The sequence below is a fragment of the Colletotrichum tamarilloi genome, assembly GCF_030869305.1.
Source record: "Colletotrichum tamarilloi strain Tom-12 chromosome Unknown Scaffold_19.1, whole genome shotgun sequence".
Classification (NCBI taxonomy): domain Eukaryota; kingdom Fungi; phylum Ascomycota; class Sordariomycetes; order Glomerellales; family Glomerellaceae; genus Colletotrichum; species Colletotrichum tamarilloi.
The window spans coordinates 83373-98160 of record NW_026849402.1 but is presented as its reverse complement, the minus strand read 5'-3'; the positions used below and the strand labels follow the sequence as shown (position 1 = coordinate 98160).

General features: G+C 54.0%; 2 protein-coding genes across 2 annotated transcripts; one reads left to right on the top strand and one right to left on the bottom strand.

The window, feature by feature from the left end:
- Positions 1-1200: 1200 nt before the first annotated feature.
- Positions 1201-2667, bottom strand: CTAM01_06665 (uncharacterized protein; the record flags this gene model as incomplete). The annotated part of the gene is made up of 1 exon (XM_060522692.1): positions 1201-2667. The coding sequence occupies one exon, from the start codon at positions 2665-2667 to the stop codon at positions 1201-1203; it is 1467 nt and encodes a 488-aa protein (XP_060382537.1).
- Positions 2668-10361: 7694 nt separating this feature from the next.
- CTAM01_06664 (uncharacterized protein) lies at positions 10362-13804 on the top strand (the record flags this gene model as incomplete). Its single annotated transcript, XM_060522691.1, has 2 exons — positions 10362-10837; positions 10969-13804. The coding sequence occupies 2 exons, from the start codon at positions 10362-10364 to the stop codon at positions 13802-13804; spliced, it is 3312 nt and encodes a 1103-aa protein (XP_060382536.1).
- Positions 13805-14788: the final 984 nt, after the last annotated feature.

Sequence of the window (14788 nt, the reverse complement as noted above, 5' to 3'; positions counted from 1 at the left end):
CGGATATGAGGACAAACAGAGAAGGAGGAGAAGAGATGACATAGAGTCCCAGAGGCATTTGCAGTCACAGCACCTGCAACAATAGATCATGACTAATGAATCAGACATGAACCTCCCACGTCTTTTTGCCTTTTGTGCTTTGTCTTTACTGTGCATGTTTTTGGTAGCAAGCGATGTCTTCTCGCTCGAGTAACTTCAGATAAGAAGAGACTTGTGAAGGTCATGGGGGGCGTTCGTACAGGGAACTTTTCTCCAAGCTTGCTGGCGAACACGATCAGCCAGGACTGGATAGAGCTTCCGACGGAGATGGCACAATACAATACACACAAGATACACAATTCGGCTCTGACGCTATTGATTAATTGTTTGTCAAGTTATGGCAGTATGAACAGAAGATAGGGAAAGTAATCTGGCGGTTACACTCTTCGCCTTCTATATTGAATGCGCCTCTCTCTATGTAAGGTGTTGCATCATGTACCATCATTGAAATGGTATATTGAACCACATTGACGTCCTCTCTCTTTCCCATTCTCTTTCTCTCCAAGTTTTTCTGGTTTGGTATATTATTAGACCGGACCTCGTTATCGTAAGACACTCGTAAAATGCGGAAAATCTATAGACAAGGCACTGTCGCTATGCTACCCCCCCCCCCTCCCCTCAACCCCCTCTGCCCTGCATCTCTCCTGCTCACATTACACCGGGTTTTGAAGAGAGGGTGATAGCAACGGGAAAAAGGGGGGATGGCCAAACCAGATTGTATGTCCTAAAATGATGTTATGATAAACGCTCTTCTTATCTTCGTCGTCCCATCGCTATGCTTGTGGATTAAAGGGAAAAAAAACTAATGCTGCCAGATGCTGAGTGAAGTTTGGTATATGAAAATGGATTTCCACCCCCTTTTTTGAATAACCAACCCCCAACCCCCCCCTGCCTCCTAACCACCCATTCCCGCCCTTGAGAAACGCCAGGCTCGCCTTGAAATGCTTATCTCGCGATGGAATCTGTAGAAAAAAAAAACCCTCCTCTTTTTCCTCTTATGCTCGTCTTCTTCTATCTGTCTATATGGCAGCATAGTATAACTCAATGCAAGATTATCAGGGTATGACTTCTCTCAACTCCCCTGCCCCCCCCTCTTTCTATCTATCTCTCTTTCTCTTTCTTTCTCTCATGCATATACGAAACCCCCGCATTATACACCTCTCACATACCCCCCGGCCCATGCGTAACCCAATCCTCAATCGTATCCTTGCCGCGAAACACGACGCCCATCATGACGGTAAACTCGTCCACCTCCCTCGGGTCCGCCAGCGCCAGCAGGCCCGAAAAGTCCATCCGCCCAACCCACCACGCCGTATCACCCTCCCGGGACCGGTTCCACCGCTCCGCCGTGGTAGCGGCCCACAGACGCGCCTGTGCCGTGAAGCTCATGTCCGTGAGACCGAGAGGGTGGTGATGATGATGTGGGAGCTGGTGGCCACCGCCGCCACCACCACCACCTCGTCCTCCGCCGCCGCCGCCGGCGTGATGTTGTTGTGTTTGTCCGGGCCCTCCTGTTGTGCCCGCGCCGCCAAGTTTGCTGCCGTATCCGCCACTACCACCGCCGCCGCCACCCTGTCTCGCCGTAGAGTACACCGCTCTGACGAGATGAGCCATGGCGAGTACCCGTCGGATCGATTCCGCCATCAGCCATCGCCGCCAGGCGGCGTTGAGCTCCTCCTTTGTGAGGCGGGCGCCGGGGGTATTGGAGCGCGAGTGATCCGGCGAGAGGTCGTGTTGCGGGTACGATCCCGCCGACGAAGAGGGCTGCTGGTGCTGCGGCGGGATGTGCGAGTCCGACATGACGGTAGACGACGACGGCATGGCTTCTTCGGCCGAGAAGACGCCGGTCCCGACGCGGGCTTGGAGAGCCGACGTCCACGTCGCCAGCAACGGCTCGACCGAGTCCGCGAGGACGCGCTGGCGGATGTCGCCGTCGAACCAGCGCATGATCTGGTACATGACCAGCGCCTGTAACGAGGCAACCTGCTGCGGCAACGTCCACGCCGCCTGCTCGGGGACGTAGAGCAGCGCCGTGGCTTTTGCTTCCACGACGCCGAGGACCAGCGCCGCGTTCTCGTCGTTTTTGGCGGCGTACGCCGCGCACGCGCAGAAACAGTCCTGGAGCACGGGGGGCAGGCCGTCGGCCCCGTTCGTGGTGGGCAGGTAGAGCGCCGGGTGGATAAAGGGGGCGACGCCGTTCTGGCTTACCCACCGCCGAGGATAGGACCGAAACTGTTCGCTGCAGTACGCGACTGCGTCTCGCGATAGGCAGTCGCTGGTAGGCGCCATAAGAGAAGGTGACGGTGTTGGCGCGGCCGCCGAGGCGTTGTTGTAGTATAGGGCCCACGAGTTGTCAGTCTCAGGGACAACGGGGACGGGCATGATGTTGTGAAGGGAGTCAGTCGGCGTGCCCGCGGAGCCGCTTAGGACGTCTGTGAAGAAGTTGAAGTCCGCCGCTGCCACGGCGGCTTCAAGTGACGGGTAGTTGCAGTCTTCGAACCCCTTTTGGGTGCACCGGCCGCACCGGGGAAGCCGTTGGTCGCAGCGGCGCTTTGCTTGCTGACACGCAGTACAGGCGCGGCGCCGGGTCGATATAAGGGGTGATGAGGCACTCGACTGACCCGACATGGTGGTCGAGTCGGCAGCCCACAGAACGACTTGGTGGTGTGTGGCTTCTGGTGTGAAGTTTAAGGTATGTTGGGGCCGGGTTGATGCCGAGTAATACGCGGTGGTATATTGGGCCGTGTAAGAGCACTGAGATGTAACGTGCTGGCGTCTGATTGTCTCGTTATCGGTTCTCTGGTTTGCTGTGCAGTATTGCTGGCGAGCAAGCCACGATCACGACGGTGGAGTGACAACGACTCTGGCGTAAACGTTGTTGGCGTCCCCCCCTTTTGCCTGGCTTCGATTTGACCACTGACAGTTTGAGCAGCAGCCGGTCTCTTTGCCCTACAGTATTGCTGTTCCGGTAGGAACGGGAAAGTTGTCACCGGTCCGGAGCGGTAGCGGGAACGGTTGCGGCTCTCCGCTTTTGGGACGAGTGGAACTCCGCAGCGGGCAACGGGCTTCCGCGTTGCTGGGTTTTCCAAGGGGCAGGACAGTGGTGATCACCCGTCTGGTCTTTTCGGTTCGGGCGGTGCTCCGCTGTTGGTTGCTGGACATGATGAGGGAAATCCGGAGCCTCTTTTCTCGATGTGTTCTGGGCCGCCGCCGGCCGCTCTCCTTATATGGAGAGGAGGAGGCGGGATACGGCTTTCTTCCCCTCGCGACGAGCTCACTCTCCCACACGAGAGCCACAAGCCGGAGAGAATCCTGCTCGATGGCCTCGATGGATCGAGAAGACACGATTATTGCTCGCCCGACTCAGCTAAGCATTTGTCTCTCAACGCTAGTATCCGGTGGGCTGGCCTTGCTCGTTAAGTCATCGAACGGCGCCCGTGAGTAAGCGTGCGTAAGAGATGGACGGGAGGATGGGACCTTCTCCCGACTCGACAAGGAGAAAAGAAGGAGAGGAATGTCAGTGGAAGAGACCGGTACAGTGGTTGTGTGCGCGACGAGTTGCCCTGATGCCTCGACCCAGGTAGTTCCCACTCCAGCAGAAGGGGAGGGGTGGGAGCTATTTGGGTACCACGTCAGGTGGTGTGTCAGCTAGTTACCGGGAACCAGCAAACGAGATCTGGGGCGATGGGGACATGCAGATGAATTTGAGTTATCCTGCATGTTCCTTCGTGGTGGCCGGTATTGAGCTCAAAGAGTTCTGGTAACGGCCTCAACGGCATGGACGCAAGTCAGTGTTCCCGTACCGTGTGCGAACTGTTTTCCAAATGGGGCAAGCATCTTACATGACAACTCCCGGTGAGGCGAGATACCTCCAAGTGTAGCGTACTTTTTGCTGTTCGGTTTTGCCTCTTCAACTGCTCAAAGGCGCGCAGCTTATCTGCATAGGCAAATGCTTCAAAGCAAATACAGCCATCACCGCCTTGGTCCGGCGCCAGTACCAATACGGCGACCCTGGTCGTTGGACGACGAACGAGAACGCAGACCGCACATCCACCCTCGTCTGCAGACACGAGGTCTGGCGTCTCCCTTACCCCCTCCCCGGTATTTCCCACCAAGCCATTGCGTCACATAATCATCCCCGTCGCCTACGGTAATGTATGTGGTAAGCACCTCAGGACCTTCTTACCATTTTGACACTCAGCCTTACGAAGCACGTCGATGTAACTTGTTGCCATGCCCAGAGGCTCTTCCTGGTCGCTCCGTCTTTTCCCAGGATAGAGTGCGGAACAAAAAAGTTGCATGACTTGAGATACAAGAGTTGAGAAGAGCCTACAGAGTACCATGAGTTAGTCTGGGCGTGTCTCAGCAACAATTTGGCCGTATGATCTGCATTCGTGGTGAATATGATCAAGTAGCAGCCATACGTCCCTCAAGGCCTACAAGCTGACGGTTTCTGTCAGAGGTGCCGATGAGCATACAGCAACGGATGAACGCCATCATCAACGGCTGAGACTGAATCGTCTCATGGCAATGCCGGACACGGGGAAATGTGACGTGGTTGAGGCTATTTCGGCCAAAAGAGTCTCGTCTTTGGCCGCTAGCCAGCGCCCAGGGTCTGCAACGACGCGGGCAGCCAACCTCGTATTCGACCTCAGAGCCCTAATAGCCCCGAACACCAAGCCCTGACAACAGGCAACAGAATAAAAATCCGGAAACCTCATGTCTGAATTCTTACTGTTGTGCGGTCAATTGCCGACTAATGCGTCTCCCGCCACTTGACTTCCTCTTTCATCGACAGCTATCACCACGGCCACATTTCGGCAATTAGCGTCAGCAGCATGGACGAGTGAGACTGGTCAGTTCGTAAAGTAGTGGCATTAAACCACGCCATCAAAGACCGTTTGTTGCTCCTCAGCAGAAGAGATTGTAGAGAGAAAGAGACCCCGTGATCGAGTTGCTGCTGGCTCTCCCTGGTTAGAGTTGTTCGATGTTGAGTTCCCGGAGTGCGGTAGTGACACTATCTTTAGAACAGAACAACGCTTGTCATGTGGGGCCATGGACTCGACCCCAACTCTGCAGCAAAGCTATGCCTTTCTCGCTCTGCCCAAAGTCGAACGGCGATGATCTCGTCACGGGAATGGCAAACAGCTTCAAACTTCTCTGCTTTCGCCTCGACGCAGTCGCTCTCTCTAGTCTCATGAGACGCCCGCCTCCTTTAGTCTTTTCCCGCCACAAAGCTTGGCTGATGCTTCCTGTTGTCTGCAGACGACTGTCCTGGCGATATCCTTTTTGCGAAACGACATCGCATCCGTTTCTTTTGCCTTCCTCTGTGGCGCGCTGAACCCCGCAATGTGCAATCGACTCGGCGTAGACTGCTCTCCAAACTTTAGAGATATTTCAAAGTCTCTGAAATCATTAGATGAGGAGCGTTCCGGAGCCGAAATTCCGAGTTCTACTACTAGGCAGAATCATCGAACAGATTGCCAACTTAAGGATACCCCTTTGGAGCCTCAGAAACGTAATCGACCATGATGTCTGCAATTTGGTCTTGATTGGTGAGGCTCTGAAAACAGGAGGTCATTGATAAAACGTTTCCGGGACCCGAAATGCTTCTCAACTTGTTTTTGTAGTGCAAGCTATTGGCTTTTCGCCCATCTGCTCGCTCTCGAGTTGCAGTGTGGCAATCGCAAAGTCTGAGATGAGCATTCTTGCTCTGCGGCCACCCCTGAGTAGTGTATGTCCACCCAGTCGGAGAATGTCGTTCCTCGAGATATGTGTGCTTCGATCGCAAGCCCTAAAGCCAGTTGGGTTCGATGTCCCAAGCCGCAAGATACCACAATTGTCTCGTGTATCTAGTCCTGTTAGACGCAGTCGCGCGGGTTACCTTCGTGATCCTGTGCGGACTAAATGGTGAAGATGCCATAATCTTTTCTTCGTTAGGAGGGTGGTCTACAAATTGGAGCTGACAGGCTACAGCAATCAGTAGGGTGGCAGCTTGAGATTTTCAGCCTTAAACACGCCTCGGCTGAGGATTGATCGAGGGTTGCTGGTCAAATGCAGCGGATAGTAACTCATAGGTCGATTGTTTCGCTGATTTAGACTCAGCAACTTGACCTAGAGCCTTGGCAGTTAGATACCTGGTGGAATATCCGGAGTGAAATTTGAGGCCAAGGCCGGCTTGAGGGCCCAGTGAGGCGGTGCCGCCCACATCAATATTGGTTGATGATTAAGGAAATGAGTATCTTGACATGCCGTGGAGCCTGGAGCACACTGGCTAGGATAGCGGTTTCCAGGATGTACGGATTATACACTCCCGAAATAGCCGCCAACATGGGCGTGGCCGGTTGTCATGTCCCCCTTTACACATGGAGGCCAAGTCTTTATAGTGCGAAGTCAAGCCTCCTACCCATCGACCCGAATTGGGAGGTTGCAGCGGACGTTATTGGCATCGCCGTGGTGATCATTGCCTTGGATGTTTGGACGGGAAAGTACACTAGACTAGCAATCACCGACTAAGCAGCCGCATCCTTCGCAACCAATCTGGAGATCGTGATAAACCCTGCTTTCAATTTGGACCAATGGAGGCCGGAGCACGCCAAGGAAATATATGGGGGAAAGACCCCGCTGTCCATTGCCCGTTCTTCGCGTCAATTCGTACGGACCGATTGCGAGAGAGCGATTGTCTTTGTATCGATCACTTTTCTGTCAACGTTTTGAAACAAACGCAGTTGTATAGACTAATAGCTGCGACGTGAAAATGCGTCTACATGGGCAGTCGCTAACTCCGATCATATTGTCGCGTAGTGTTTCGTCCTCAGACAACCATAACATGGTTTGGAGAAACCGAGTTGATTTCGCTGAGGGAGACTAGAGCCCAAAGACCGCCGAGGTTCCACTAGCTCTCAGAGGCCATGGTCTCACGGTGACCGAGATCTGGTGAAGGGTGTGGTGAGAGCGATCGCGCCCCTGATCTGAAAGTTGAAAGAAGTTGAGAACAAAGGCAAGATATCGTGTGAGGGCTCGATTCTCATTCGACACGCTTCGAACCGGGGTTCGACACACCAAGATGCGTGTCCCTTGCGCTAGTCCATTTTGAACAAGTATCGTTTCTGGACCGGTGGCCAATGGGGAGATTGCAAGCTTCAGGGGAAAATTACAGAGTAATACTCTGCAGGCGCCAAAGCATATTACAGCGCCTCCACGGACCACAACCCCTATGGGATCCCATCGTGTGATCTGGTACAGATCTTGGGGAACGATATGGTGGCCGAGTGACCAATCGCCAGAGTGCATGGCGCCAAAGTTAGATGGGGATTGCTTATTTGCCATCGATGTTGAACGGGAAGCGGCATTGGGGGTCGCTCAGCTGCACGATCTGCGAGACGATGCTAGCTCCGTCACGCGAGGTAAGGCAACTATCGCACGAGCCTAGTTGTAGGCGTCTCGCTCTCGTGCCGAATTTCGTGCATGCAGCATGGCTGTGTGGTTCCAAGGGTTTGAAGTTGAAGTTGTCGAACTCCCGGGTGATCTTCTGATCAGAAGCCATGGAAGCTTGACTGCTTGTCTGGGTCTCGGTGGCGGCTGGGCGGAGTGTACAGCTGTTGCAACCCTCTTGCCTGGCTTGAGTCCAAAGACAAACTCTGAATAGTCATCGTGTGGTGCAAATAGCACGAGCAGACTGAAGCATGTGTTCGAACGAATAGAGTGGGCACGTCTGTGCAGTGGATGCCATAAGTTGCCATTCTAGGCTAGATGACAGGGACCCGAGCTGCCGACGTTGACTTTTTGACGGGTATCCAAACTCGAATCGGCGTCCAAACTGGTGGTAGTAGAGCATGAAGTGAGTGGTATAGGCATGATCTTGTCTGTGTGTTTGCCCCCGGTTGGTGGTAGAAGTGACCAGGAATGGGTTGAACCTTCGAGGTAAGGTAACCCTGAGTGGGATCCGGAAAACCGGACGAGGCCGTTTGCAACTTTGTGATGGCGAAGAGAGTCAGTTGAGTCTGAGCGGCGAGGCGAAAATGAGGCTGGAGGTTTGACAAGACGAAGACGGGGAGTGTCCTGGGCAGAAGCAAGCCTGGAGGTTTCAATGTTTCGACGACACGCACGAAACATTGGCAGAAGAAGGAGAAAGAAAAAAAAGCCAAGACCAAGTAAGGTGATGTTGGTCTATTCCCTCGCGTGTGCGGCAAGCAGGCTGAGTTCTGACTTTGGCATCTCTATGGTCAGCGTTTTAACCAGGAAGGCTAATCGTGTGGGAGTTCATCGGCATCGCTGTCGTTATTTGGCTTTCTTGTCGTTGTGTCGGGTAGCGGACCGAAACACAAGACGAGTCGGCATTGTTGTCAAAGATGGCAATGGCAGTGACACGATGCGGGTTGAGCGTGGTTTGGCAGCCGAGTGACTCGAGTCGAGTTCGGGTGGCTGCGAAGTGAGGTGGAGAAAATTGATCGGTGATCGGAAAGTGCGAAGAATTGTTGGAATGGGGCATGTGTGGGCAGCTTGCATGATATTGGTAAGATGAGGTCAGCTTGGAGATATGTTTGTGAGAATTGATCATCACAATGCATGCAGCATGAAAGTATGGAAGGACGCAAGGCACGAAGGGAGGCTCCTCCCAGAGGCTCTGCTCTTTCAAGTTTTCTTTCATTTGGTACCGTCAGGGAAGCACAGACAGTGAAAATCATCGTATGTACTCGTATGCTATAGGCGGGCAGGGACAGGTGCGTCCAGTCTGCGGATGTGAGAGGCCGGATACTACCCGTAAGGTACCGCAAGGCAGGGCAAGCCGTGGATGTGCAGGCGGAAGCAAGGAAGGAGGTTATCATGGGAAAGAAGCGATTAGCAGCCGTGCCATGGCTGAACCTTGAATGACAATGAGTGACAGTGTGTCAGTGACAAGGGAAGGACATGAGGTGGACAGAGCTTCAGACTCAGGTCCCGGACCAGACTGATGGAACTGTGACTGTGCGCGCGTGGGTACGGAGTAGGTACGCAGTAAGTGAGTTTGCGCGTTTGTGTGTCGTGTGCGTGGGTGCTGGCTGCCAGCCTGTCACGCCGCGTGGAGGCGGCGAGGCGCTGACAGAGAAGCTGCTTTACATAGTACAGTAGAGTCTGGACAGGTAGGAAGGAGAAAAGAGTGGAACACCTTCCCAAGGATGGATGGATAAGAAAAGAATACGTACCGATTCACCTGATTGGGCGGGGCTAGCGCAGGAGGCTAAAATTGCTCCTGTTCGAATTCGTCGAAAAAACGGTTGTCTCACCCCTGCCGCCGACCAGGGGCGCTAGAGCAAGGTACCAACGCTGCTCCTTGCTGCTCCTGGATCCGCCCAGGATGTTTCCTCTGTGTCTGAATGTCGCGAACCAGGCCTCCCATTCGACCATTGGTCAATTCACCTTCCATGAGCCATGGTACCGCCGTGCCACAGGACGCATCTAACACCTTCTACCTGCCTTGGGGAAAGGCGGATGGATACTCTTCTACAAGTCCACATGGGCGCTTGTCCAAGTTCGATCTTCTCTTCATTTGCTGATTGCTTGGATGCTTTGTTCTAGACTGCCATTGGGAAACGGCACAGGAGCACTCTGCACAGTAGGTCTAACAAGATGAAGGCCTATCGAGAGTGCAATAGCCAGTCGCATTGCACAACGCCCACCTTCCCTCTTGTGACTCTCGCGTCTAATCGGCACGACGGCACCTCACGAAAGTCTTCTTCGCGGTACCTTCCCTTGAGACCTTCCGACCTATTCCTCGCCCGCCCATGTCCAAGGTCAAGTACGGAGTACCTCCTCCGTGCCTACCTACCTACCTATCCACAAAACCACACACAGCACGATCCTCCTCTCAGATCGATCCATTCTGCCCAGCAAACTCCAAAAAGAAGAAGACGTGCAAGTTTCGGCCCCAGCACCCATCGTGTCATGGATGTCACGTACGGTTCCAATATCAGTGGCCCCGGGGTTGCTGGGGCGAACCATCTCCAAGCGCCCAAACGGGAAATGGCGCCAAAGCAGAAGCGCTACGCTGCAACTACTGCCCCACACCATCTCCAAGGGTCCCTGTGCGCGAGCATGGCCCCTTTTTGGCCAGTCGCCGTCTGCGATCCCACCCTGCGGCCTCTTCCACCATTTGCCCTCCCAAAAATCCCCCCAATACTGTTCCATTTCCTCTTTTTGCCCTTCCTTTTTCCAAATGGACAACGAGCTTGGTCTCGAATATCTCTTGCTGCCTCCCAACTTGGCTCTAGAGATAAGCCAGAGTAAGACACTTATGAACAGAGACAGCCACCGCCGCTCAGATCTCGACCCTAATCATAATCATGGCGGCCCGCGACCCTCGCCCACCTCATCTCAACCTTCACCTCGAACGCCCTCCGAGAGCCACGGGAGACCCTTCAAAATCTGAGACTCTTAACGCTTCATCTGATGACCTCCGTGGACGCCCACCCTACCGCGACCCCAACCGCCCTGCAACCTCACCTTCTCCCTCGCCTGGTCGTACCAGATCGCAGACTCTGCCCGTCCAAGTCATAACGCCTACCTTCAATCCCGCCAAGGCGATCAAGCGGAAGCCTCTCTCCTCGACAGCTTCTCAATTGGCCGCCAGCTACGGTACCGGCTCTGGTTCCGGTACCCCGTCTATACTGTCACCTTCGGCCTTTGCCGCCCCTGAAACACGTTTCTCGAGATCCTACTCTGTCGACAGCCCTACCCTATATGAGTTTTCCGACAGCAACAACAGCAACGTTCGCCCACTCTTCGCGCCACCAGCTGCTCACCAGAAGCTTGACATACAGTGAGTCCGAACCCTTTGCCTTTTCGTCCAACTTGGCTCGACCTCTGCTGGGTCGTCCCTCCCTCGACTGCCGCGAAACGACTCTTTCGGTACCAACAGCAGCTAACCAGACTTTGACCTCTTGCAAGCAGACCCCCACCTACCGACCTGGCAGACGACGCGGCTTACTTTGCTTCACGAAACAACCCAAGCACCAACCTTGCATCCCCTCAAACAAAACCTTCAGACGGCTTGTCAGAACCTGCCTTTTTGACCTCCGACGTCACCCCAACCTTTTCTCCGAGGCTACCGAAAGCGACACCTCCTCAGCCGATCATCGAGGAAGAGGAGGACACGGACGAAGATTCCGAGTCAATTTACAGTCACAACACTAATGATAACTCTATCATGTCCATACCCGCTACCAAACCTACTCCTCCCCATCTGAATCTATCAACGGATCGAGACAACTCTTCGCAAACAGTCACCACAGTCCTGGAGCTCAGACAGTCACTCACGCCTACTACATCAACTCCCACTCCCTCGATCAACAAGCCCCTTCCCAAATCACCAGGCTCTTCCAAGCTAGCCAACTTCTTCGGCTGGGGTTCTTCGCCGTCACCTTCGACGACAGAGTTCTCCTCTCTCTCATCGCCTCTTAATTCGCCTCGACGAGCTACTCTGACAGATGACACCCCTCTCACAACTGGAGTTCCGTCACTGCTGCCAGAACCTCGAAAAGGGAATGCGACACCAACAAATGCGCTTGGATATTGCGAATCAAACCTATACACACCACCGCCTTCCTCCTTAGCCCCATCCCTACAAATCGAAGAGATGGAGGACGAACTGAAGGCCATTAGTGCCGAACTGGCATCGTCCATTCGGCGCGAGATGGATCTCGAAGATCTCGTCGATAGGCTCCAGTCCGAGATCAACAACCCACAAGCCTCCGGCAGGAGGACTAGCGATTACTTTTCCGACTCTGGATATAGCTCTGCCAAGTTTAGCGAATACGACCAGAGCAAGGAAGAGGTCGAAAAGATTCAACGTCGTGCAGAACAAGAGAAGGCTTCGATGCGGCTGGAGCTGACCAACAAGTTGCAAGATGAACGGTCACGAAGAAATGAGTTGGACCAGCAGATTAAAGAACTGGCAGAGAAAGCTTCACAGGTGGACGTTGCCCAGATCAACAACGAGGATACTAACAACCGTCTTCGAGACTTGGAGCACACATGTGAGGATCTCCGCCGCAGGCTTGGAGAGGAGGTGCAGGTGAAGTCTAACTTCGAAGACCTGCTCTCAGTCCTCAAGGTTGAGCTTCAGAGCACTACGAATGAGCGAGACAACCTTCGCGACGAGATCGTACCCCAGTTGAAATCAAAGCTTGATGGCCTTGAAGCCGAAGCTTCTGAGTATGCCAATCTCACCTATGAATCATCCAAGATGCAGCAAGAGTTGGAAGTCCTGAGACAGGAAAACAAAGCTCTCAAGTCTTCCGGACCATCGCCACAGCCAGAGACTCGCGCCCGCAGTGCAACCAGCAGCTCGACTCGCCTTGCCCGTTCTAGCTCAGTAACGGCTATGCCATTCATCCTTCAAAAGGCGCCGTCGGGCTTGGGACTGACCAGGTCAAACACCGTTAAGTCAGGCGTGACCGAATCTCGAGAGCAGCTGTCGGAGCGCTTGAAGGACGTCGAGGCCCAGAGAGACGCTCTCCACAACGCATTGAAGAGCCTTCTCGAACGTCAAGAATTTCAAAATCGGGAAAATGAGAAGAAGATCAAGACCTTGGAGGTTGAGCGAGAGAGACTGATGGTGACGTCTCCACGACAAGCTGGCTTCGCCAAAGATATCTCCAACCTGAGGGTTGAGGTCAATGTATTGCGTCGCCGTGCTGACGAGGCGGCCGAACAGAAGTGGCAAGTGGAGAAGGGCCTCGCTGGCCTTAAGATGGATCTCGATCGTGCTGAGGGTGAAGTCTCTGCACTCCGTGGACTGTTGAAGGAGAAAGATATTCTCATTCCCCCGTCGATGGCTCGCGGCAGCACCTATGAGTCTGCGTCTGTTCCTGTAACTTCAGAATCTTTGGAGGCTGCCTTCCAGGATTTGCAACTTGCTTACAAAGACTCCCTCCTCAAGATCAAGGATCTGGAAAGCAGTGGCTCTATGGTTGTAGGAGACGAGGCTACGAGACTGGCTCTCGAGAGGCTAGAGGCATCCCTGACGTCCGCCGTCTTCGAGCGCGATGCGGCGAAGGAAGAAGCCTCGGCTTACAAGGATCAACTAGAGAGCTTGGCGGGCAGCGAGGTGGCACACCTTGAGAGCGAGCGCGCTCTTGCTGATGAGCTCCGTACGTCTGCTCAGCGCGTTGAGGAACTCGCCTCCCAAGTTCAGAACCAGCTGTCCGTGAACTCTGAGCTCCGCCAGCGCCTCGCGGAAGCCGTCGCTCGTGGCGATGCCGACCGCAAGGCTAACGCCGACCGCATCACACGCCTGCAAAGTCGCCTCAAGAACCTGGAGGAGCAACTGCAAGCTGCTCAGATCTCATCCGAGGAGCGCGTGGCTCGGCACGAGGAGCAATTGAAGGAGCTGAAGGACGCACAAAGCATTCAGCTGCGCCGTATGAGCCCTTCGCCCGGTGCCAGCGGCATGCGCTCTCCTCGCAAGTCGAGTCTCAGCCCGATGCCATCGCCAATGTTCCCGCGGTCGCCCCGTCTCACGCCGAAGCAGTCCGTCGAAGACGAGACGCAGATCGAGAGACTGCGGGTTAAGGTCGTTGAGCTGGAGACGGCACTTACGGTTGCCGACTCGGAGATGCAAGATGTCATTGCCCGCATGAGTACTGCTCAAATCGAGGTTTTGACGCTGCAGGAGGAGCGCGAAGCCGCGCGACGTGAGACCAGACGTATCCAGCAAGAGTTGGAAAAGGAGAGAATGAAGGCGTTCGAAGACCGGTTCAAGACGCTCGGCAGCTCAGTTCAATGATATAATCGGGCGACTCGGCTCGGATAGGGGTTGGTGCCACGGCATAACACTGCCTCCTATACCCGTCATCAGTATGCGGCGCGCCTCGTTTCAGGATGAGCACCTGGGCCAGGACACTCCCTCGACACCTCTCCAGTTTTCGCACCGCACGCACTCGAAACTTGATATATAGGTCACCAACATGGTGGCCGCATTGCCTCTTGCGAAAAGGAGCAAACCATGCATTGGGATAGCGAAGTGCGCATCGATCACTTACATCGACTTTTTTCTTTGGAATTTTTTTGGTTTGGGCGGGTATCGGAGCACCATCATCTCTGGGATGAGGCAGTGTGCCATAATTCCCCACAGAATGGGTTCCTTCTTTTTTGGAGGTGCTACACAAAGCACCGTTGACGGCCGAAAGCTACAGCACATGATATATGTCTCGCCAGTCTGCAGACACCTCTCTATACCTCTATTATATATACTTAGTGGGGCGGTTCAAGCACGGAAGTGTTTGTGTAATGTGTTTATCTAGTTCATGTCTTCTACTTTTGCCCTGTTTGCTCTTGGATGTCCTTTTGCAAGGTTTCTTTGGGTTAATTGGTATGAGGCTAGAATTGTACAAACAAGAAACAGAATAATCAAAAGGAAGGGGGGGAGGGGGGGTATTGAAGAGGAGGAATCAGTGGAAGAAGAAAAAAGACCAAAGCGGCCTTGCCATGAGAGAATGGAAAAGGGTTCGATGCCGGCAAGCGTCAAGGGTTGCGAGGATGCATGTGTATGATAGAGAAGAATTGACGACTTGAATCGTACAGACCTTGACCCGCCTTTGCGTGACTTGTATGGAACGCACTCTTCCAACTCCATCATGAATGATGTAGGCTGGCCTTTCATCAGTGGTTGGCCTTGGTGTAGTGGTGGTGGTGGTTAGCGAAAGCGAAGTCGGTTCAGGTGGTGGTGCATTGAGATGATCCCGACGAGCTGGAGAGGATTGCCACACCA